The sequence below is a fragment of the Salmo salar genome, chromosome 15 (assembly GCF_965601325.2).
Source record: "Salmo salar chromosome 15, fSalSal1, whole genome shotgun sequence".
Taxonomy (NCBI): Eukaryota; Metazoa; Chordata; class Actinopteri; order Salmoniformes; family Salmonidae; genus Salmo; species Salmo salar.
Window position 1 is genome coordinate 87,071,432 of NC_138305.1, and position 23,569 is coordinate 87,095,000.

At 45.7% G+C, this 23,569-nt stretch overlaps 1 protein-coding gene across 2 annotated transcripts in view; it reads right to left on the reverse strand.

Annotated features, from left to right (window-relative positions):
* Nucleotides 1–23,569, reverse strand: part of LOC106572368 (plexin-A1) — a 269,721-nt gene that overhangs the window by 108,653 nt on the left and 137,499 nt on the right. For both annotated transcript variants that reach the window (XM_014146446.3, XM_014146445.3), the window contains exon 4: nt 5,178–5,309. In XM_014146446.3, the coding sequence (XP_014001921.2) occupies nt 5,178–5,309 (132 nt within the window). The remainder of the gene's footprint in view (nt 1–5,177; nt 5,310–23,569) is intronic.

Consider the following 23,569-nt stretch of genomic DNA (forward strand, 5'->3'; position numbering starts at 1 on the left):
ACATTGTAGAATAATAGTGAAGACATCACAACTATGAAATAACACATATGGAATCATGTAGTCACAAAAAACTGTTAAACAAATCAAAATATATGTTATATTTGAGATTCTTCAAAGTAGCCACCCTTTCCCTTGATGACAGCTTTGCACACTCTTGGCTTTCTCTCAACCAGCTTCATGAGGTAGTCACCTGGAATGCATTTCAATTAACGTGTGCTTTGTTAAATTTCAAGAACTTTCAACGTTTCTTGAAGTGCAGTCGCAAAAACCATCAAACGCTTTGATGAAACTGGCTCTCATGAGGACCACCACAGGAAAGAAAGACCCAGAGTTACCTCTGCTGCATAGGATAAGTTCATTAGAGTTACCAGCTTCAGAAATTGCAGCCCAAATAAATGCTTCACAGAGTTCAAGAAACAGACACATCTCAACATCAACTGTTCAGAGGAGACTGTGTGAATCAGGCCTTCATGGTCGAATTGCTGCAAAGAAACCACTACTAAAGGACACCAATAAGAAGAAGAGACTTGCTTGGGCCAAGAAAGATGAGCAATGGACATTAACCCGGTAGAAATCTGTCCTTTGGTCTGATGAGTCTAAATTGGAGATTTTTGGTTCCAACCGCTGTGTCTTTGTGAGACACAGAGTAGGTGAACGGATGATGATGATGATTTCTGCATGTGTGGTTCCCACCGTGAAGCATGAAGGAGGAGGTGTGATGGTGTGGGGGTGCTTTGCTGGTGACACTGTGTGATTTATATAGAATTCAAGGCAGACTTTACCAGCATGGCTACCACAGCATTCTGCAGTGATACGCCATCCCTTCTGGTTTGCTCTTAGTAGGACTATCATTTGATTTTCAACGGGACAATGACCCAACACACCTCCAGGCTGTGTAAGGGCTATTTGAAGGAGAGTGATGGAGTGCTGCATCAGATGACCTGGCCTCCACAATCACCCGACCTCAACCCAATTGAGATGGTTTGGGATGAGTTGGACCGCAGTTTTGATGTCTTCACTATTATTCTGTAGAAAATAGTACAAAATAAAGAAAAACCCTTGAATGAGTAGGCGTGTCCAAACTTTTGACTGGTACTGTAGGTGATGTACCAGTGGGCCATCCATGCTCATCTATAATACACAGCCTTGCGTTAATAAATCCTAGGACCAGTGGTGATGGAAGTCACACATAATGGTAATCGTATTTATAAGACAAAACACATCTCCATGTAGACTATGAGATGTTTCCTCTTGCGCTGCTGTAGCCAGTGTAGTAAGGGAATGTGTGTGTGTTTTCCTGCACACTGTTGGTGATTGGGGAGAAGCGTAGGGCACGGGGTCAGCTTCTCTGGGACCGGGGCTAGCTGCAGTACTAAGGGAAGGGGGATACTATATACAGTAACTAAGTGGAGTCAGTGTGCTAATGGTCCTCTGCTCCAGCTGAGCAGTAGAGCAGTTAGGCTCAGTAATCCCCTACTCCTCCCAGCTAACACAGCTACACCACAGAGGACATAACTACTGCAGCCACCCAGGGAAAGACCTCCCTTCACACACTACCTAACCCTCACAGCATTGCTGAATGTGTGTATCGGCCACTTCTTAGAAGCTGTTTCCCTCTAGAGGGTTGAATGTTGGGTATTGTTAAAGAGGCTTTAAATGACATGTCCCATGTATTGGTTGTGTCCAGGGTTTAGCTCTGGCTAAAGCTCTGGCTGTGGTGGAGACAGAGCATGAGAGAGAGAGAGAGAGAGAGAGAGAGAGAGAGAGAGAGAGAGAGAGAGAGAGAGAGAGAGAGGTTTCATGTTTAACATCGCTGCTTGGACTTGGCCGTGTAGTGATTGAACTCTATGTCAAGGCCACTCAAATGGAATCCATTTGTATCAATTACAGCCCATCTTTCCTTTAAAGATTTAGACACATGGAAGTCGATTAGCTGTAATTGCTGGGAAACTGCAGCGAGTCAAACTATAGCGTGTGTGTCTGTGCTGGAGCTATGGCACTGTTGTGGTCATTATGGTAGCAGAGATAAGATAACATGAGACAGTAACATCATCTAACACTGCATTTCCACTGGATCTCTTATCACTCTCTATCTGTAGGAAGGTTACTGTAAAGCTATTGTAAAGTGTCACAGATAGAGAGAGGGTGGTCAGCGGCTGGGGAAATAACATAGACTACATACTGATATGGCAGGGGCAGTTTCCTGCATCTGAATATAAGGCCAGCCAATGTACAGCACAGTACAGTACAGTACAGAGAGATACTATGTAGTACAGTACAGAGAGACACTATGTAGTACAGTACAGGGAGATATACTATGTCGTACAGTATAGTACAGAGCGATACTATGTAGTACAGTACAGAGGGAGATACCATGTAGTACAGTACAGCACAGAGATACTATGTAGTAGAGTACAGAGAGAGATAATATGTAGTACAGTACAGAGAGAGATACTATGTAGTGCAGTACAGTACAGACAGACACTATGTAGTAGAGTACAGAGAGAGAGATGCTATGTAGTACAGTACAGAGAGAGATACTATGTAGTACAGTACAGTACAGTACAGAGAGAGATACTATGTAGTACAGTACAGAGAGAGATACTATGCAGTACAGTACAGAGAGAGATACTATGTAGTACAGTACAGTACAGAGAGAGATACTATGTAGTACAGTACAGTACAGAGAGAGATACTATATAGTACAGTACAGAGAGAGATACTATGTAGTACAGTACAGAGAGAGATACTATGCAGTACAGTACAGAGAGAGATACTATGTAGTACAGTACAGTACAGTACAGAGAGATACTATATAGTATGTTCACAGAGAGAGATACTATGTAGTACAGTACAGTACAGAGAGAGAGATACTATGTAGTACAGTACAGAGAGAGAGATACTATGGAGTACAGTACAGTACAGATAGAGTACTATGTAGTACAGTACAGTTCAGAGAGAGTAACTATGTAGTACAGTACAGAGATAGATACTGTGTACTACAGTACAGAGAGAGATACTATATAGTACAGTACAGAGAGAGATACTATGTAGTGCAGTACAGTACAGAAAGAGATACTATGTAGTACATTACAGAGAGAGATACTATGTAGACAGTACAGAGAGAGATACTATGTAGTACAGAGAGATACACTATGTAGTGCAAAACAGAGAGATACTATGTAAAGCAGCAGCATCCTCTCTCTGGGGATGCTATATGACTAATGCAGAGTTCTCATCTTGCTCTGTACATTTTCTGCCGTATAAATAAAGCTGTCATGTTCAAATGCAGGAAGAGCTTTCCCCTGGTGCAAGAGTAAAGGGCCTGTCCCCCATATGGAAGGAGATTCATATTCATGCTATCAATTAGGACACATGGAGGTGTACGGTACGGAGCGGGGAAGTGGGGGTGTGTAGAGCAGAATATACACACAGGCTGTACTGAATAGTGCTCTGGGTTTAATTCATATACACCATCCACTAAGTCACATAACAGGCATTGTGCACCACACATTTTATGGTTATTCTATCTCTCCTTTTTTCCCCTCATTTTCCATTTTTCTCCTCCTCCTCTACCCCTCAAACGTGGAGGTTAAACGGCACCGGCTGATATTCCCCTGAGGACAGGCGCCGCCTTTGTGGCAGAGGCCGTCACGCTTGGACGGAGCCCGCCTCCCAAATCATTTGATGGAAAATGGCTATTGATATTCAGTCATCAGTTTCTGGGGATGTCGGGGGTGTGGGGGAGGGGGGGCTGCAGGCTTGGCGGCGTTATGATGGAGTGCACGGTAACCTGTCTGTCTGTCCCGTAAGTAAGGCCTTATCAGGAAAATGTATCCCTGTTCAGATAGAGTGTCACAGGGTGTCACAGAGTCAGGCAGTGTCACAAAGTCAGGCAGTGTCACAGAGCCAGGTGGTGTCACAGAGCAAGGCGGTGTCACAGAGTCAGGCAGTGTCAGAGTCAGGCAGTGTCACAGAGCCAGGCAGTGTCACAGAGCCAGGCGGTGTCACAGAGCCAGGCGGTGTCACAGAGCCAGGCGGTATCACAGAGTCAGGCGGTATCACAGAGACAGGCGGTGTCACAGAGCCAGGCGGTATCACAGAGCCAGGCGGTGTCACAGAGCCAGGCGGTGTCACAGAGCCAGGCGGTGTCACAGAGCCAGGTGGTGTCACAGAGCCAGGCAGTGTCACAGACACAGGCGGTGTCACAGAGCCAGGCGGTGTCACAGAGCCAGGTGGTGTCAGAGCCAGGCGGTGTCACAGAGCCAGGCAGTGTCACAGACCCAGGCAGTGTCACAGAGCCAGGCAGTGTCAAAGAGCTTGACAGTCCTTACTTCTGTCACATCATGTCACTATGCCTCAGAGCAGCCAGGAGACATAAACACACACATACAGCTCTGCTCTGACATATATTAATGTAATACTGCATAGCCATCAAGAGAAGGGCCGGGAGGAGAGGGTGAGGGGGGCTGAAGGGAGGGGGAGAGGGGGCCACGGGGTGTTAAATAGCAATCCAGAGGAGTGAGAGGGGCATTTTGAAGAAGCCGCTTCAATTTAAACTCCCGAGATGAATCCTTAGCGGTAAGCCTTGGTGGCCCCTAATCTCGCATCACCCTGCTAACCAATTCCATCTCTTCTATTCTGATAAAGAGAGAGAGGCTGGGAAGGGAAGGAAGAATAGAGGGGTGGTGGGGGGAGCCCCCAGTAATGATGGAGGAAACGTCTTTAATGAGTGTTCAAGAGGAGGCCCTCCAATTACAGCTTAGGGGAGAAACCACATGAAAGAACAGAGAGATCAGGGAGAAAAGGAGAAAGAGAAGAGGGTACAAATAACTGGGGAAGAGGGGAGATTTCTCTTTCCGCTGGTGATTTGGTTAAGAGGGGGATTTGGACACTAATTCCATCAATGGGGATCACAGAGAGGGGTGCTTTCTGTTGCCTGTGATGAGGGGTGCTGACTGGGGAAGGAACATTTGTGAGGGGAGAGGGGGTAGGGCAGGGGGGCTGGCTCAGTGCTAGAAATCAAACGGAAGCAATCACAAAGAGTGGCTGGAGTGTCTGACAGAAAACCCCCACACAAACACACATGCGCACTTAACGTTTACGCTTGTGTAAATGTGAGTGTTTGTTGGTGATAGTGTGTTTTTACACAGCGTGTGTGTGTGCCAAGCTTGTACCTGTTTGTCTGTGAGGGCATAGATGTGCTGGTGGTCTGGGCTGAAGAGCAGGTCTCTGTGGATGGGACTCCCCTCGCTCACCGCCACGTTCTCATACAGCATGGCAGGTTGGTTGACAGAGTTCACCAGGATCTGAAACACACAGTAGTCGTCAGTACATTTACAGCACACGACAGCTGTCAGTTCAGTATAGTTACAGTCCATACGTTTACTGTACATATGCTATAGGAAGAAGGCAGAACAGGTAGAAAGTGAAGTATGGAAGGTAGTCTCTGTAATGGTGAGACTTGTCAAATAAAAGTGGATTGTGTGTAATGTTAGTGACAGAATGATAGAGCACTGTGGAGCATCCCAGCCACAACATAAAGGAAACCAAAGGCCTCTGTAAATCTGACAGTCCATTTCTGCTCCACAACCATAAATCATCAGACAACTCCACACGCTGCTGCTGCACTCTGCCCCCCAAACTACAGAGAGAGAAAACTCTCCTCTCTTTCTCTCTCTCACACACACACACACACACACACACACAAACACACACACACACACACACACACACACACACACACACACACACACACACACACACACACACACACACACACACACACACACACACACAGAATAGTTAAACACGTCCACACACACACACACACACACACACACACACACACATACACACACACACACACACACACACACACACACACACACACACACACACACACACAATAGTTAAACACGTCCACACACACACACACACAGAATAGTTAAACACGTCCACACACACACACACACACACACACAGAATAGTTAAACACGTCCACACACACACACACACACACACACACACACACACACACACACACACACACACACACACACACACACACTCACACACATACACACTCAAGCTCTCTCTCTTCTCAAACACACACACAAACAAATGCACAGACACACACATACCCTGTCCTGACCTACTGTTCCATTTCTGCACAACTAAGTCTCAGTTTGTCCATGTTGTTGTTATTACAAAATAATGATCTGAGCATTGTAATGGCTGATGCATAAGAATGACCTACGTCGAACCAGGTACTCAAAATACCAAAACAAAGGTCAAATACATATTCAACTATTCTGCCTCCAGAATTGCCTTCCTGTACAGTAGAAGCTCTTTGTATAATAATAATAATCAATCAGAGTTGTGTTGCCCTTTCATGTGTTTGACTGGTTGCCAGGGGCTAGCAGCAGAAGCAGCCGCTATTACTGACTATTTACTGTTGGGTTTGTCCTTAGAGTGCAACAGCCTGCCGGTCTCCTTCCTGAGTCTGTTATGTCCCACTGGAGACCTGCCTTCCTGACTATAGCTATCATCACCAAACACTGCAGTCTCCCTGCTCAGGGTCTAGTGGATAATACAGGCATTTAGCTAACACACAGCACTGGGTCTTTCTACCCCTATTTCAAGGGGAGGGCTTGGTTAGGGGAGACTAATGTGCTAAATCAACTGGTACTTGGACAATAACAACAGCTGCCACCCCCCACACACACCATTTGATGTTGATGTGAGGTCGGGGGAGTGTGACCTCCCTGTTCCCTTGTATTTCAGGCTCTAATGATGTACTCGGTCCACGGCCCAGGTCAGCTTGATTAATGGCCTGCCTTCTCTCTATCACTCTGCCTGGGCACCAGGGAGGATATTACCTGGCTGGGCCCGATGACACCAGTACTACCATCACCTCCACCAGACCCAGACCCGGAGCACCACCCCACCACAAACAAACTGATAAAACAACACCTCACGGCACAACGTGGACTGAGTAAGGGACGCACACACACACACAGACACACTCTAACACACTCACTCTACACACACACACATTGTAATATTGTAGTATTTTATTGTACATTTGTAATAATAGAGTAATAATGTGTCACGACGTGGCCTTTTGGGTGTATATCGTGAACCCCCCCCTTCTCACTTTCTCTCTCTCCCAAGTCAGGTTTTACAACGGTCATAAATACCTGGTAGAAACTGCCATGCAGTATTGAGAGAGTCTACCAGAATAAAACTCCTAATCCCCAAAATGGGAGAACTAAACAATATTTCTATTTTTGAGAATGTGGGAATGGTCCGTGGACACTTAAGGGACAGTCATGACGAGTGTGTTTCATTTGGTGATCTCATGAAGGACAGGAAACACACATAACTGTATCTCTTAAAGTGGACATTTCCCAGCTGTCAGGTTTACATCTAAGTATTGTGAAAATATATGATTGAATATGAAACTATTTGTGAGAAGATGTAATGTCACGTTGGCCTTCTAAATGAGATACTTGTTTAGTTATAAAGTTTTAACTAGTCAGTGGCCACACCCCTGTGAGCCCAGACATTACATCAGGCGTCATAGAACCGCCCCGAGTATAAAACCCACTTCCTACAAAATGTACATTAAGTCAGAGAACGCCGGGACAAAGTCCCCACGTTGGAATGGCTACAATTCTATAGATCGTTAGACCATACAGCTATAGTTTTGGCTACACGGCTGGAAATGGTTAAACTCTGAGACTATCGATCACTTCAGAATAAGAGCAAATCTTAGACGTATAATTACTAGTCTGCAGCTAGAAATTACGTAAGTCTAGTACGAGAAAACCGACAACCACGGAAGCATCTATTCTAAGAACATGGTACGCCTGACGTATCCATTACAACAGACACTATCCAGAGCCGCGTAGAAAGCTACAACCACTAAAGACATTGTGATTATGGGGAAGTTAACCAGAGACTCTCTGATGAACTGACTCTCCAGCAGACTGACCAGCAATTCCAAAAACGACATACGGGTGTAAATATATACATTGCAATTAATCTCGAATGAGTGGCCGTTCACGTGCAAAGGATTAGCATTTCAATGAATATAATTAAACTGTGTGTAGTGAATCCATTTTGTCTTTCCCGCTCTTTCTCAGTCCCCACCCCTTTCCTTTGTCTACCAAGCTGTCATATCAGCTTCGTCCGCTAGGGACTTTTTCTTTGTATCATGTAGTAACCCAAATATCTACTGTTTGTTTGTTATATAATTCTGTGTGATTATTTAGTTAGTTAGTAAATAAATAATTAAGCCAATTTGTATATCGCTGATTCATGATTAGGCTAGGGTTCATGCAGATATCCAAGGGTTTGCGACGTTCAGCAATGAGAACTGATCACGTAATAATAATTCATTCATAGAAAATATCTGAAGAGTTATTTTCGGAAAATTATAACTCTATAAATCTCAACCTTTTCCATGGTGCTCCGACTTCCTAGTTAATTCATGTTTACATGATTAGTTTAACCTGTTAGGGCTAGGGGGCAGTATTGACACAGCCGGATAAAAAACGTACCTGATTTAATCTGGTTACTACTCCTGCCCAGTAACTAGAATATGCATATAATTATTGGCTTTGGATAGAAAACACCATAAAGTTTCTAAAACTGTTTGAATGGTGTCTGTGAGTATAACAGAACTCATATGGCAGGCCAAAACCTGAGAAGATTCCATGCAGGAAGTGGCCTGTCTGACAAGATGTGTTTCATCTAGGCTGTTTTTATTGAAGATTTAGGATCTTTGCTCTAACGTGACACTTCCTACGGCTCCCATAGGCTCTCAGAGCCCGGGAAAAAGCTGAACAATATCGAGGCAGGCTCTGGCTGAAACACTTTATCGCGTTTGGCAAGTGGCCGCTCAGAGTACTGTGGGCTTAGGCGCGTGCCCGAGTCGACCGAATGCTTTATTTTTTTTCGTCTGTTTACCTAAATGCAGATTCCCGGTCGGAATATTATCGCTTTTTTACGAGAAAAATGGCATAAAAATTGATTTTAAACAGCGGTTGACATGCTTCGAAGTACGGTAATGGAATATTTAGATTTTTTTTGCCACGAATTGCGCCATGCTCGTAACCCTTATTTACCCTTTCGGATAGTGTCTTGAACGCACGAACAAAACGCCGCTGTTTGGATATAACGATGGATTATTTTGGACCAAACCAACATTTGTTATTGAAGTAGAAGTCCTGGGAGTGCATTCTGACGAAGACAGCAAAGGTAATAACATTTTTCTTATAGTAAATCTGACTTTGATGAGTGCTAAACTTGCTGGGTGTCTAAATAGCTAGCCCTGTGATGCTGGGCTATCTACTGAGAATATTGCAAAATGTGCTTTCACCGAAAAGCTATTTTAAAATCGGACATATCGAGTGCATAGAGTTCTGTATCTATAATTCTTAAAATAATTGTTATGCTTTTTGTGAACGTTTATCGTGAGTAATTTAGTAAATTCACCGGCAGTGTTCGGTGGGAATGCTAGTCACATGCTAGTCACATGCTAATGTAAAAAGCTGGTTTTTGATATAAATATGAACTTGATTGAACAAAACATAATGTCCTAGGGTTGTCATCTGATGAAGATCATCAAAGGTTAGTGCTACATTTAGCTGTGGTTTGGGTTTATGTGACATTATATGCTAGCTTGAAAAATGGGTGTCTGATTATTTCTGGCTGGGTACTCTGCTGACATAATCTAATGTTTTGCTTTCGTTGTAAAGCCTTTTTGAAATCGGACAGTGTGGTTAGATTAACGAGAGTCTTATCTTTAAAATGGTGTAAAATAGTCATATGTTTGAAAAATTGAAGGTTTTGCATTTCTAAGGTTTTTGAATAACGCGCCACGGGATTGCACTGGCTGTTACGTAGGTGGGACGATTTGGTGCCACCTAGCCCAGAGAGGTTAATCACGTAATAATTAAACCTAGAGAACTGATTTGATATAAATAAGTATTCACATTTAATGATAGTTCAGACACAATAAATGTAATAATGTCTTGTACAATGTATTGTTTTATTTATGATGCAGACTGTTGTTTTGTTGAGCTGTAATTGTTTTATTTATTATGCACACTGTTGTTTTGTTGAGCTGTAATTGTTTTACTCCTGTTTGGACCCCAGGAAAAGTAGCTGCTGTCTTGGCAGCTAACGGGGATCCCAATAAATACTAAATACTAATAGAAGGGGGCTTCGACTGGGAGGGTAGGAGAGAGGAGGAGAGCGGAGGAGACCCCCCCAGTTCCCGCCCCACCTACCGACTTCCAAAGGCCTTCTGATATCGGTCAGCCTGCTCTTAGTTTTAGGAAGGTGTCCTGCCCTGAAGCTTGTATCACAGTACAGCACAGAGAAGTGATGTAGGTCAAGTGGTTCTGGAGGACACAAAGCCTGAGCAGCATGACCATCAGGCCACCGTATGGTCTCAAACTCCAGTCTCCCCAACAACTGTGTAGTGTGTAGCATTCTCCAGAGGGGCACCGCAGTCAGGGGTCATCCAGTAGACTGTGCAGGAGGAAGAAGGCAGAGGGGGATGATAAAGAGGCTAGCAGGCCTGTGATTTGTGGTAGTGTGGCTACCTCCCTCTCCCTATAGGACGAGTCTCATTTAAGAGCTAGCGGGCCAACACTGATAATACCAAGGACACTGCATCCTATCTCTCTCTCCTGCTCTTTCTCTTTTCCTTTTCTCTCCCTCTCTTCACTCTCTTCCAGAGAGAGGCTACCAAACTAGGATCAGCAAATACTCTACAGGAGAGGTAGGGAGAGGGGGAACAAATGAGGGAACTTAAGGCACCTCTTTCCTCTCCCATATTGTACTCCGTCTGCACTAACCTACTCAAACTTGTCACTCTGTTACTAGCAGCCTAAGGTAAGACACGGGGCGGGGGCATATGCATTTATGTAAACAACAGCTGTCTACATACCACCACAGACAGAGGCGGGCACTAAAACCGCATTCAATGAGCTGTATTCCGCAATAAGCCAACAGGAAAATGCTCATCCAGAGGCGGCGCTCCTAGTGGCCGGTGACATTAATGCAAGGAAACTTAAATCAGTTTGACCTAATTTCTATCAGCATGTTAAATGTGCAACCAGAGGGACAAAAATTCTAGACCACCTTTACTCCACAATGCTCTCCCTTGCCCTCCATTTGGCAAATCTGACCATAACTCTATCCTCCTGATTCCAAGCTAAAATTAAAGCAGGAAGCACCAGTGATTCGGTCTATAAAAAGTGGTCAGATGAAGCAGATGCTAAACTCCAGGACTGTTTTGCAATCACAGACTGGAACATGTTCCGGGATTCTTCCGATGGCATTGTGGAGTACACCACATCAGTCACTGGCTTCATCAATTAGTGCATCGAGGACGTCGTCCCCACAGTGACTGTACGTACATACCCCAAACAGAAGCCATGGAATACAGGCAACATTCGCACTAAAGGGTAGAGCAAAAGGGTAGAGCTGTCACTTTCAATGAGCGGGACTCTAACCCGCAAGACTATAAGAAATCCCACTATGTCCTCCGACGAACCATCAAACAGGGAAAACGTAAATACAGGACTAAGATCGAATCGTACTACACCGGCTCCAACACTCGTCGGATGAGGCAGGGCTTGCAAACTATTACAGACTACAAAGGGAAGCACAACCGAGAGCTGCCCAGTGACACGAGCCTACCAGACAAGCTAAATAACTTCTATGCTCACTTCGAGGCAAGTTACACTGAAACATGCATGAGAGCATCAACTGTTCCAGACGACTGTGTGATCTCGCTCTCTGCAGCCGATGTGAGTAAGACCTTTAAACAGCTCAATATTCACAAGGCCGCTGGGCCAGACGGATTACCAGGACGTGTACTCCGAGCATGCGTTGACCAACTGGCAAGTGTCTTCACTGACATTTTCAACCTCTCCCTGTCTGAGTCTGTAATACCAACATGTTTCAAGCAGACACCATAGTCCCTGTGCCCAAGAACACTAAGGTAACCTGCCTAAATGACTACTGACCCGTAGTACTCACATCTGTAGCCATGAAGTGCTTTGAAAGGCTCGTCATGGCTCACATCAACACCATTATCCCAGAAACCCTAGACCCACTCCAATTTGCATACTGCCCCAACAGATCCACAGATGATGCAATCTCTATTGCACTCCACACTGCTCTTTCTCACCTGGACAAAAGGAACACCAATGTGAGAATGCTACTCATTGACCACAGCTCAGCGCTCAACACCATAGTGCCCTCAAAGCTCATCACTAAGCTAAGGATCCTGGGACTAAACGCCTCCCTCTGCAACTGGATCCTGGACTTCCTAACGGGCCACCCCCAGGGGGTAAGGGTAGGTAACAACACATCCGCCTCGCTGATCCTCAACACGGGGGCCCCTCAGGGGTGCGTACTCAGTCCCCTCCTGTACTCTCTGTTCACTCATGACTGCATGGCCAGGCACGACTCCAACACCATCATTAAGTTTGCAGACGTCACAACAGTGGTAGGCCTAATCACAGACAACGATGAGACAGCCTATAGGGAGGAGGTCAGAGACCTGGCCGTGTGGTGCCAGGACAACAACCTCTCCCTCAACGTGATCAAGACAAAGGAGATGATTGTGGACTACAGGAAAAGGAGGACCGAGCACGCCCCCAGTCTCATCGACGGGGCTGTAGTGGAGCAGGTTGAGAGCTTCAAGTTCCTTGGCGTCCACATCACCAACAAACTAACATGGTCCAAGCACACCAAGACAGTCGTGACAACGGCACGACAAAACCTATTCCCCCTCAGGAGACTGAAAAGATTTGGCATGGTCCTCAGATCCTCAAAAGGTTTTACAGCTGCACCATCGAGAGCATCCTGACGGGTTGCATCACTACCTGGTATGGCAACTGCTCGGCCTCAGACCACAAGGCACTACAGAGGGTAGTGCGTATGGCCCAGTACATCACCGGTGCCAAGCTTCCTGCCATCCAGGACCTCTATATGAGGCGGAGTCAAAGGAAGGCCCTAAAACTTGTCACCCTAGTCCAGCCACTCTAGTCATAGACTGTTCTCTCTGCTACCGCAAGGCAAGCGGTACCGGAGCACCAAGTCTATGTTCAAGAGGCTTCTAAACAGCTTCTACCCCCAAGCCATAAGACTCCTGAACAGCTAATCAAATGGCTACCCAGACTATTTGCATTGACCCCACCCCCCCACCCCCCACGCTGCTGCTACTCTCTGTTGTTATCTATACATAGCCACTTTAATAACTCTACCTACATGTACATAATTACCTCAATTACCTCGACACCAGTGCCCCCTGCACATTGGAACATTGACTCTGTACCGGTACCCCCTGTATATAGCCCCGCTATTGTTATTTACTGCTGCTCTTTAATTATTTGTTATTCTTATCTCTTACTTTTTTAAATGCATTTTCTTAAAACTCCATTGTTGGTTAAGGGCTTGTAAGTAAGCATTTCACTGTAAGGTCTACACCTGTTGTATTTGGCGCATGTGACAAATACAATTTGATTTGATTTGAATATTCTACTTCCAACATAAGAAATGGCTCAGAGGGAATATGACACTCCCCCTTCCCCCTCTAATCTTACTTAAGAGGGACCCCTATGGTTAACAATTAGCCAAGCTAATCATTGAGTATGATGCATGTCCTATGATGGGAATAAATGGCCTACTCCAATCTATTTACTATAGGATCAAGGTTTCTAGCTCTACAATTGTAGCGTAAAGATATTTCATTATTTCAATATTCTGTAAGTGGTCTGAGCACAGGTCTCCTAGGCAGACACACACACCGACACACACACACACACACACACCGACACACCGACACACACACACACACCGACACACACACACACACACACACACACACACACACACACACACACACACACACACACACACACACACACACACACACACACACACACACACACACACACACACACACACAGCCAGGGCCGTGCTGAGAGAGGAGAGCGCTCCACAGATTTCTCAAACAATAGCCTCTTGGACACGAGCCAGGAGTTTTGCAAGAGCGAGAGGGAGAGTGGAGAAATTCACTGCGTTCAAGTCAGTCTCGCCTCATAAAGGTGTCGAGAGATACGAAGTGGGGAGGACAGTGGGCAAAAATAACAACAAATTCAATTCCTCCCGGGCTGAAGGCTTTAAATGCGGCGAGCGGCGGGTGCAGCCGAGTGACCACGGTGCTACAGCCCCGTTGAGGCTTATTGCTGTTGTCCCCACAGTAGATACCATGTCACTGGTGCTCAATCACAAGGAGAGGTCATAGCACTGCTCTGCTGGTCCAGTCAGCCACCTCCAATGCTCCACGTCAGCACAGTCCTTTGTTTACCCTGACGTCCTTATCGCCTGGAGCAACACACACACAGGATCACTCACAGAAGCACACACACACACACACACACACACACACACACACACACACACACACACACACACACACACACACACACATAGAGTAAAGGAAAACTCCCCATCTCAATGTTTTGAACCTCACACTGACAGTAAGTGCAGTTGTCCAATGCAGGTGTTGCTTAGGTCAGTGTTTCCCGACCCTGGTCCTCCAGTACCCCCAACAGTACACATTTTTATTGGAACCCTGGACAAACACACCTCATTCAACTTGTCAACTAATCAACAAGCCCCAATGAGCTGAATGAGGTGTGCTTGTCCAGGGTTACAATGACAATGTGTACCGTTGTGGTACTGGAGGACCAGGGTTGGGAAACACTGACCTAGTTAGTGTACAACCCTCCTCAATCTGTTTTATTAGAGTGGGGGGGGCAGGGTAGGACAGAGCCAGGTTACCCATCCCTCTTCCCTGGAGGTCACCAGCAGGTCACACCTTGGCTGCTCACACACCAACCAAACACAGCCTCAGACAAACCTTACTGTCTAGTGCAGTTCCAGAGCATCACGGCTGTCTGCTAGTGACATAACTACATTAGAGTAGGTCAGTAGTGGGAGGATGACAGGAAGGGATGCAGGCATGCACACGCTATAACACAGCAGTAGTATGAGGGCTAGTGTCAAGTGTTCCTTCTGGGATTGGATCTACATCCAGAGTCAAAGGTCAAGCTCATTCCACTGCTGGTATCTTCCATTAGATTAGACTGGAGTGGAGTGGCGCGATGGCAGGGGCGGTTCGGGGGGAGGGGTATTCAGTACAGGAAGCCAGCGTTGTGGTCGCCATGCAACACAACACCGGGCAGGAAATAGCTGCGGAGATTAAGACAAATGAATGACAGGGGCTTTGTCATGAGATCTCCCTCTTCTCTCCTCCCTCCCAGCCTGTCCTTGTCCATGCCAGACACTACAGCAACCACTGACCCCTCAAATCCCAGCTGTTGGAAATCTATTTACTCTGGCTTGGAGAGGGGCACAGAGAGACATTAGGCTAATGAAATCAAACAGGGGCACTTCCCAGATGAGACTGGAACCAATTTCATTAAGCTCCCAGTGATGTGCTGTGTAGCACCATGGGCTGTACAGAGGATAACGGGAAGGCATGATGATCAATACCAAGGCAGAGCTCAAGTCTGATAGTCAATATTTTGTCACTTTCTCCCTCTTCTTTGACTATCATCATATTCTTCACTTCCAGAACAAATTGAATAATTGTGATCATTTCAAAATACTTTGCAATGAGCAAATCATCAACAAAGCTTGCTTAAATCCACGCTCCTAAGCCCACTCAATGTTTGTCAGTATTTTACCACACCTGTTCAATTCAATGAGCCACAAACATCAACCATTGTACATGGTTATTAAACTGATCACGCCCACTGTTAGACATCAGATATAATGATGAGACCTGGTGCTACTGTCTGTCTCAGTCTGTGTTATATAATGATGAGACCTGGTGCTACTGTCTGTCTCAGTCTGTGTTATATAATGATGAGACCTGGTGCTACTGTCTGTCTCAGTCTGTGTTATATAATGATGAGACCTGGTGCTACTGTCTGTCTCAGTCTGTGTTATATAATGATGAGACCTGGTGCTACTGTCTGTCTCAGTCTGTGTTATATAATGATGAGACCTGGTGCTACTGTCTGTCTCAGTCTGTGTTATATAATGATGAGACCTGGTGCTACTGTCTGTCTCAGTCTGTGTTATATAATGATGAGACCTGGTGCTACTGTCTGTCTCAGTCTGTGTTATATAATGATGAGACCTGGTGCTACTGTCTGTCTCAGTCTGTGTTATATAATGATGAGACCTGGTGCTACTGTCTGTCTCAGTCTGTGTTATATAATGATGAGACCTGGTGCTACTGTCTGTCTCAGTCTGTGTTATATAATGATGAGACCTGGTGCTACTGTCTGTCTCAGTCTGTGTTATATAATGATGAGACCTGGTGCTACTGTCTGTCTCAGTCTGTGTTATATAATGATGAGACCTGGTGCTACTGTCTGTCTCAGTCTGTGTTATATAATGATGAGACCTGGTGCTACTGTCTGTCTCAGTCTGTGTTATATAATGATGAGGCCTGGTGCTACTGTCTGTCTCAGTCTGTGTTATATAATGATGAGACCTGGTGCTACTGTCTGTCTCAGTCTGTGTGTGACCCTTCCTTTCTGGAGGGCATCCAGAGTATCACACACACTTGCTGACGGCACAGTCTGCATCTCCTACTCATCACCTCCTCTGTACACACACACACACATACACACAGACACATGCATACGCACTCCTACCTACCTACACATACATTCAGCCACATCAGCGAGACAGGTATAAAGCAGACAGACAGACAGACAGACAGACAGACAGACAGACAGACAGACAGACAGACAGACAGACAGACAGACAGACAGACAGACAGACAGACAGACAGACAGACAGACAGACAGACAGACAGACAGACAGACAGACAGACAGACAGACAGACAGACAGCAACCTGGACCTGACGCCTGCCTCTGCTGGAGTCTGTCATTAATAATAAGAAAATAACAAGAGGCCCTTTTCTGTATGAGAGACAGAGAAAGGCATGAATACACCTCCTCTCTCTGTTTGAAGCTCCCTCCTTCATCATGGCTGCATCTGTTCTCTCCTTGTAGCGGTGGTCCTCTGGGACTGGCTGGCATGTCTCAGCCTAAACCCTCTTTAATCTTTCAGAGCCCGATGGGTAGAGTTTCTCCTGCGCCAGTCATCCCCGCTGCCATCTCCCCGCTCTGCCACTACAACCACAGCTCCGCTCGCTGCTGCTCTTGACATAACTAGGTCTTTCCGTGCATAATACAGCAGCTATCCGCTAGACTCCTGCCTTTGATACGCGGTCCTTAGAAGTGGAGATCTGCATCTGATAGAACCCAATCACTGGCTAATTAATGAGATGGAGGGGGCAACCAGCACTGCCACCACTCAGTCCTCAACACTGCCCATGTCTGCCCGGCCGTGCCAGTCGGCCGTCCCCTGACGGAAGGGAACACAGCAGCGTCTTGGCATGGCATGCAACAGACACTCTGAAACATGAGTCTCGGTGACGCAGTTTTGTGACAATGAGAGCAAGGTTCGAAGAACCAAAAGTAGGTTATATGCTGCAGCATAGTGCAGCTGAATGTATAGTTATTAGGCTTCTAGTAGCTGCTGTGGTGTTTGTGTTGTGATTGAGTTGCATCTTCATTAAGAAGGGATGTTCTGTGGTGGACAGGAGAATAAAGAGTGTGTGAAGGAAGGGAAGAGAGGTTGATGAGGAAGCTGACCTGCAGAGGAAAGAGGAACCAGCTCTCTGATTAAAACTCCTCCAGCTGCAGCCATGACCGGACCCCCCCTAACCAACGCTCACATCCTCGCGGTCAGGGATCATCAACTAGATTCAGCCGTGGGGCGATTTTGTCTTGAGCGGATGGTCAGGGGGCCGGAATATAATTACAAATCATTTGTAGACTGCAAATTGACCGCAAGAAGCCCAAACAGATATAATATTTGACTAAAACAATAATTTCAAACCTTGCATACATTTGTATGTGATCACATATATCTCTCTATTATATGTGGGAATACTTGGGAACAGATGTCCAAAATTGAAATCCCTTGGAGCTGATTTGATGGTGTTTTATGTCCAACAATTTAAAAAAGATTGTCAGGAAACTCGGGCGGCCAAATAAAATCCCCCGATTCGGCCCTCCAGTTGGGCAACCCTGCACTAGGTCATCAGCACATCTCCTGACCTCTCCCAATCCATCTCTCCATTCCTTCCCTGTCATACCACTTCATAAAAGTCTATGTAATTCATTCACACACAGATGGAACTTGTTTTATGTGGATCTAGGGCAGGCAGAGAAAACAAAGCACCAGTGCTAGCCTACATACAGCAGGGCTCGCAGGCCCCACCAGCAGCCTCCACCAGCCCCCCACAGCAGCCCTATTATCCCTGAGGGGATTGCTGTGCCAAGAGTGGCAAGGCCTGGCCATGCTAGTAACACTCTAGAGGGCTGTGAAGGAGGAAACCAGGCTGGCCCAGAAGTGGAGGAACTAAGCAGGTCGTTGGGACCCAGGGCCGGTGAGGGGGGACAAGGACCAATCATAGGGCCTCTGGTGTAGTGGTCTCCAGACTACTGCCTAGCTCTTGTTTTCACAACCCCAGTCATAAGCATTTCATTATGACAGCCCCTAGATGAGGGCAGGGGCCTTTTCTCTGTGCTCGCTCTCGCTGCACTTCCTCCTGCAATATCTGATTTGGCTCTGGGTCTACAGTGCCGACCGGGTCCTCAGAGCATTGGAAATAATTTCATTTCTATTTCTTCCCTCCCTCAACTTGCCTCTCTCTACTTTCTTTGACATACCAGATGCACACCAGTAGTCAAGCAAAACACACCGTATGGAAAAGAATGGGAGGTTTGCCCTGCAGTGAGTAGAGAAACTACTTCTAAGCCATCTCCATTTGTCAAGAACAGTACTGTAGAACCAAGGAGCCACTATCGAACAGTCTCTTAGTGGTGGGGGGTGGACTAATGGATCTCATAGAATATACAGGGGGGATGACACAAGCTAGAGAGAGCCTTTGTCTATGGTTGATATACAGTACATCTGCCAATGCATCCATCCATTTCTAACTCAACATTTGGGTCATACAAAGACAACTAGGAGACTGCATCCGTTTTTAATGGCGATAAATGTCCGACTCATATTGTATCTGCTGTGGGGAACATTAGAACCTCCCTCTCACCATGTCAGTCTCACTTTCTCCAACCCCCCGGTTCCTGAGAGATGGTTCCTTCCCCTCGCCCGAGATGCCGAGAGTGGAGCAAACAGAGCAGATGCCAGACTACGGGTGAACACCAACACCATCACACACTGGCCTCAGATGCCTCTGACAGAGAATATAGGTCAGCCCAGCAAAACAGAGCATATCTTGGTTCTACCCAGCTCCCTGAATGTTAGCTAGGCAACACAGAGGACAATCTGTTCCTCTGATATAAGGTTGAGTGTGCCTTTGTAAAACAATCTGTCTACGTACTTCCATTATCCAACTTTTTCAAAAATGAAGAGAAACTGAAGTGTTCCTAAACAAGGGTTCGGAGTGTTCTAGACCAAGGAGAACATCTAAAAAAAAAGCATCCTTCATTAGTCAACTCTAAAAGAGTCCATTCCCCCTGGTTTAATGGATAAACTATGTACTCTGTCATCAAGACACTGTGTAAACAACACTGTAGAACAGAGAGCCATGGCTGAGAAACCCCAGGGAGGTAAGCAGGGATGAAACAGGAGTAGATGGAGAGGAAATGAACCTGGAGAGAGGGAGAGAGATAGAGAGAGCTCACTGCGTCTGTCTGATGAGGGGAGAAAAACAACTAGCTAACTGCTGTAGAGAATAAGAAGCAGTGTGTTTTTAGCAGAGGTGTGTCTAAAAGAGAGGTGCCAGGAGACTCACAGGGGGGGAGACAGTGGGGGATAAAATAACTACCAGAAGACTCAAAGGTAAAGGGGGAGAAAGGGTGGAGAGGACAGTCTTGGGGGAGGGAGGGTAGTCAAAATAACCCCAGTGGACGCTCCATGGTAGGACTGTCTTCTTGAGGCAACAGAAGCTTATCTGAGGCTAGCAGTAAGAGTGGCAACAGCACAGCCTCTAAATCAGTCAACACAACTACTGTAGGTAGATAGCACACACAGTATGTAGTCTTTGGTTAACTGCCTTGCTCAGGGGGAGAACGACAGATTTTTACCTTGTCACCCTGGGGACTCAATCCAGCAACCTTCCCATTACTGGCCCAACGCTCTAACCACTAGCCTACCTGCAAGAGCTACTGCTCTATGAGCCAGGATGCTAATGGGCCTCTTTCTCTCACTCTGCTGAAGTGGTAACATCCTCTACAACTGTGTACACTCTCAGAGTGTGTGTGTAATGGAAGGGGATGTCAATTTGAAGTGTTAGGATTGTACAATAGCATGTATCAGTGTGTGTGTGTGTGTGTATGTGCGCGCGCGCGCACGTGTGTGTGTGTGTGGGTGTGTGTCTGTTTTTGGTTGTACTATCCTTGAGGCGACCAGATGTCCTCATAAGGATAGCAAAACAAGGAAAATTCGGACAAGTGGGGTCATTTCGCTGGTCCACACAATGATAAAGTGTGTATGTGTTTGGTGTGTATGTCTTTGATGTGTGTGTGTGTGTATGTGTGGTGTGTATGTGTTTGGTGTGTGTGTGCGTATGTGGTGTGTATGTGTTTGGTGTGTGTGTGCGTATGTGGTGTGTATGTGTTTGGTGTGTGTGTGTGTGTGTGTGTGTGTGTGTGCGTGTGTGTGCGTGTGTGTGTGTGTGTGTGTGTGTGTGTGTGTGTGTGTGTGTGTGTGTGTGTGTGTGTGTGTGTGTGTGTGTGTTTGTTGTGTGTGTGTGTGTGTGTGGTGTGTATGTGTTTGGTGTGTATGTGTGTGTGTGTGTGTGTGTGTGTGTGTGTGTGTGTGTGTGTGTGTGTGTGTGTGTGTGTGTGTGTGTGTGTGTGTGTGTGTGTGTGTGTGTGTGTGTGTTTGGTGCGTGTGTGTGTGTGGTGTGTATGTGTTTGGTGTGTGTCTGTGGTGTGTATGTGTTTAGTGTGTGTGTGTGTGGTGTGTGTGTATGTGTTTGGTGTGTGTGTGTGTATGGTGTGTGTGTGGTGTGTGTGTGTGTAAGGTGTGTGTGTGGTCTGGTGTCTATTTGTTTGGTGTGTGTGTGTGGTGTGTGTATGTGTTTGGTGTGTGGTGTGTATGTGTTTGGTGTGTATGTGTGTGTGTGTGTGTGTGTGTGGTGTATATGTGTTTGGTGTGTATGTGAGTGTGTGCGTGGTGTGTATGTGTTTGTTGTGTGTGTGTGTGTGTGTGGTGTGTATGTGTGTGGTGTGTATGTGTTTGGTGCTTGTGTGTGGTGTGTATGTGTTTGGTGTGTGTCTGTGGTGTGTGTGTGTGTGTGTGTGTGTGTGTGTGTGTGTGTGTGTGTGTGTGTGGTGTGTGTGTGTTCCATATTTGTGCTGAAAGGTTCACTACATTATACAACATTGAATTGCCATTCATAACATCAATGGTCAACAGTTAATTGTGTATGTTAATTGTGTGTGTGTGTGTGTGTGGTGTGTATGTGTTTGGTGTGTGGTGTGTGTGTGTGTGTGTGTGTGTGTGTGTGTGTGTGTGTGTGTGTGTGTGTGTGTGTGTGTGTGTGTGTGTGTGTGTGTGTGTGTGTGTGTGTGTGTGTGGTGTGTGTGAGTTCCATATTTGTGCTGAAAGGTTCACTACATTATACAACATTGAATTGCCATTCATAACATCAATGGTCAACAGTTAATTGTAATATCAGCAGCTTGTCTCCACCGCTTAGTGCAGTGGCCCATGAGGAAGTAGGCTACAGTAAGAAGGACTGAGAGCAGTGAGCGGCCATCTGAGAGACAGACTGTATACTGAAGAGAAATTACCCTTTTTCTCATCCATATGAGGACTGTTTTAAAAGATCATGTAGAGTGGGCTATTCTGTATTACTCTCACACTCTGTTGAGAAGATGGGAACGGGATACTCATCTTTTCTTGGAAGAGATTTTTCTCATCCACATGAGGACTGTTTTAAAAGATTATGTGGAATGGGAGAGCGAGAGAGAGGAGAGATAGGGAGAGAGTGAGAGAGAGAGAGAGAGAGAGAGAGAGAGAGAGAGAGCAGAGAGAGAGACAGAGAGAGAGAGAAAGGGAGACAGAGAGAGAGAGAGACAGAGAGAGAGAGAGACAGAGGGAGAGAGAAAGGGAGACAGAGAGAGAGAGAGAGAGAGACAGAGAGAGAGAGAGAGAGACAAAGGAGATCTTCCCCACCCTTGAGAAAGAGACGTGCCATTTCCAGGCCCAGGGAAATGTGCTCATCTGTAGGGACATAAATGCGCGCACATGAACCCTACCTGATCTAACGACCACACAAGGGGACAGCTTTATTACAGGCCATACTGTTTCTAACTGTCGTAATCTCCCCCATAGAAACAACAGTGACAGCACCGCCAACAAAAACGGAAGGGATCTGTTGCAGCTCTGTACTTTGTCAATGGTAGATTATGGGGGGACTCTTTGGGGAGATTCACCTACTGCTCAGCTCTTGGCTACAGTACAGTAGACTTTATGATTACAGACATTGACCCTTTCTCTCTCAGCTCATTCACTGTCAAGCCACTAACACCTCTGTCTGATTACGTTGTTCCTCAAAGAACAGACATGGAAACAACCACATATTCACAGCCCAGTAAGCTGTACAACATCAGAAATTCATACAGATGGGCCCAAAACAGCCCAGAAGAATACCAGAAAGCAACCTGGAACCAAAATATCCAAACACTCTTAGATAACTTTCTGGATACCACATTCACTCACAGTAAAGAAGGCATCAATCTAGAAGTAAAAAACATCAACTATATATTCAGCAAACAGCAAAAGAAGCACAATTTAAATTGATAAAAAACAAAATAAAAAAATACCTCAGATGACAACTGGTTTGATGCAGATTGTAAAATTATAAAGAAAAAACTTAGAACACTATCCAACCAAAAGCAGAGAGACCCAAATAATGGTGAACTACGCCTTTGTTACAGTGAGACTTTAAAACTCTAGAAACGTACACTCAGAACCAAAAAAGCACAGTACAACAGCAAGCAGCTGACACCAACTGAGGAGTCCATAAACACAAACAACTTCTGGCAAAATTGGAAAAAACAAAAAAAATCGAAACGAGGAATTAGCGATACAAAATGGTGACATATGGACAACCCATTTTATAACACTCCACAACATCGTTCAAATTGACACAAACGCAGAACAACGCCAAATTCATGAGAAGTTGAATGGATTAGAAAAAGCTATAAAGGACAATCAAAATCCATTGAACTCCTCAATTACTGACCAGGACCTCTATAAGAAACTTCAGGCTCTCAAATTTAAAAAAGCATGCGGACCTGATGGCATCCTAAATGAGATGCTCAAACCACTAGTGCAACATTTCGATTGGCTATATTAAAACTGTTTAATTTGATCCTGAGTGTAGGTTATTTCCCTGACATCTGG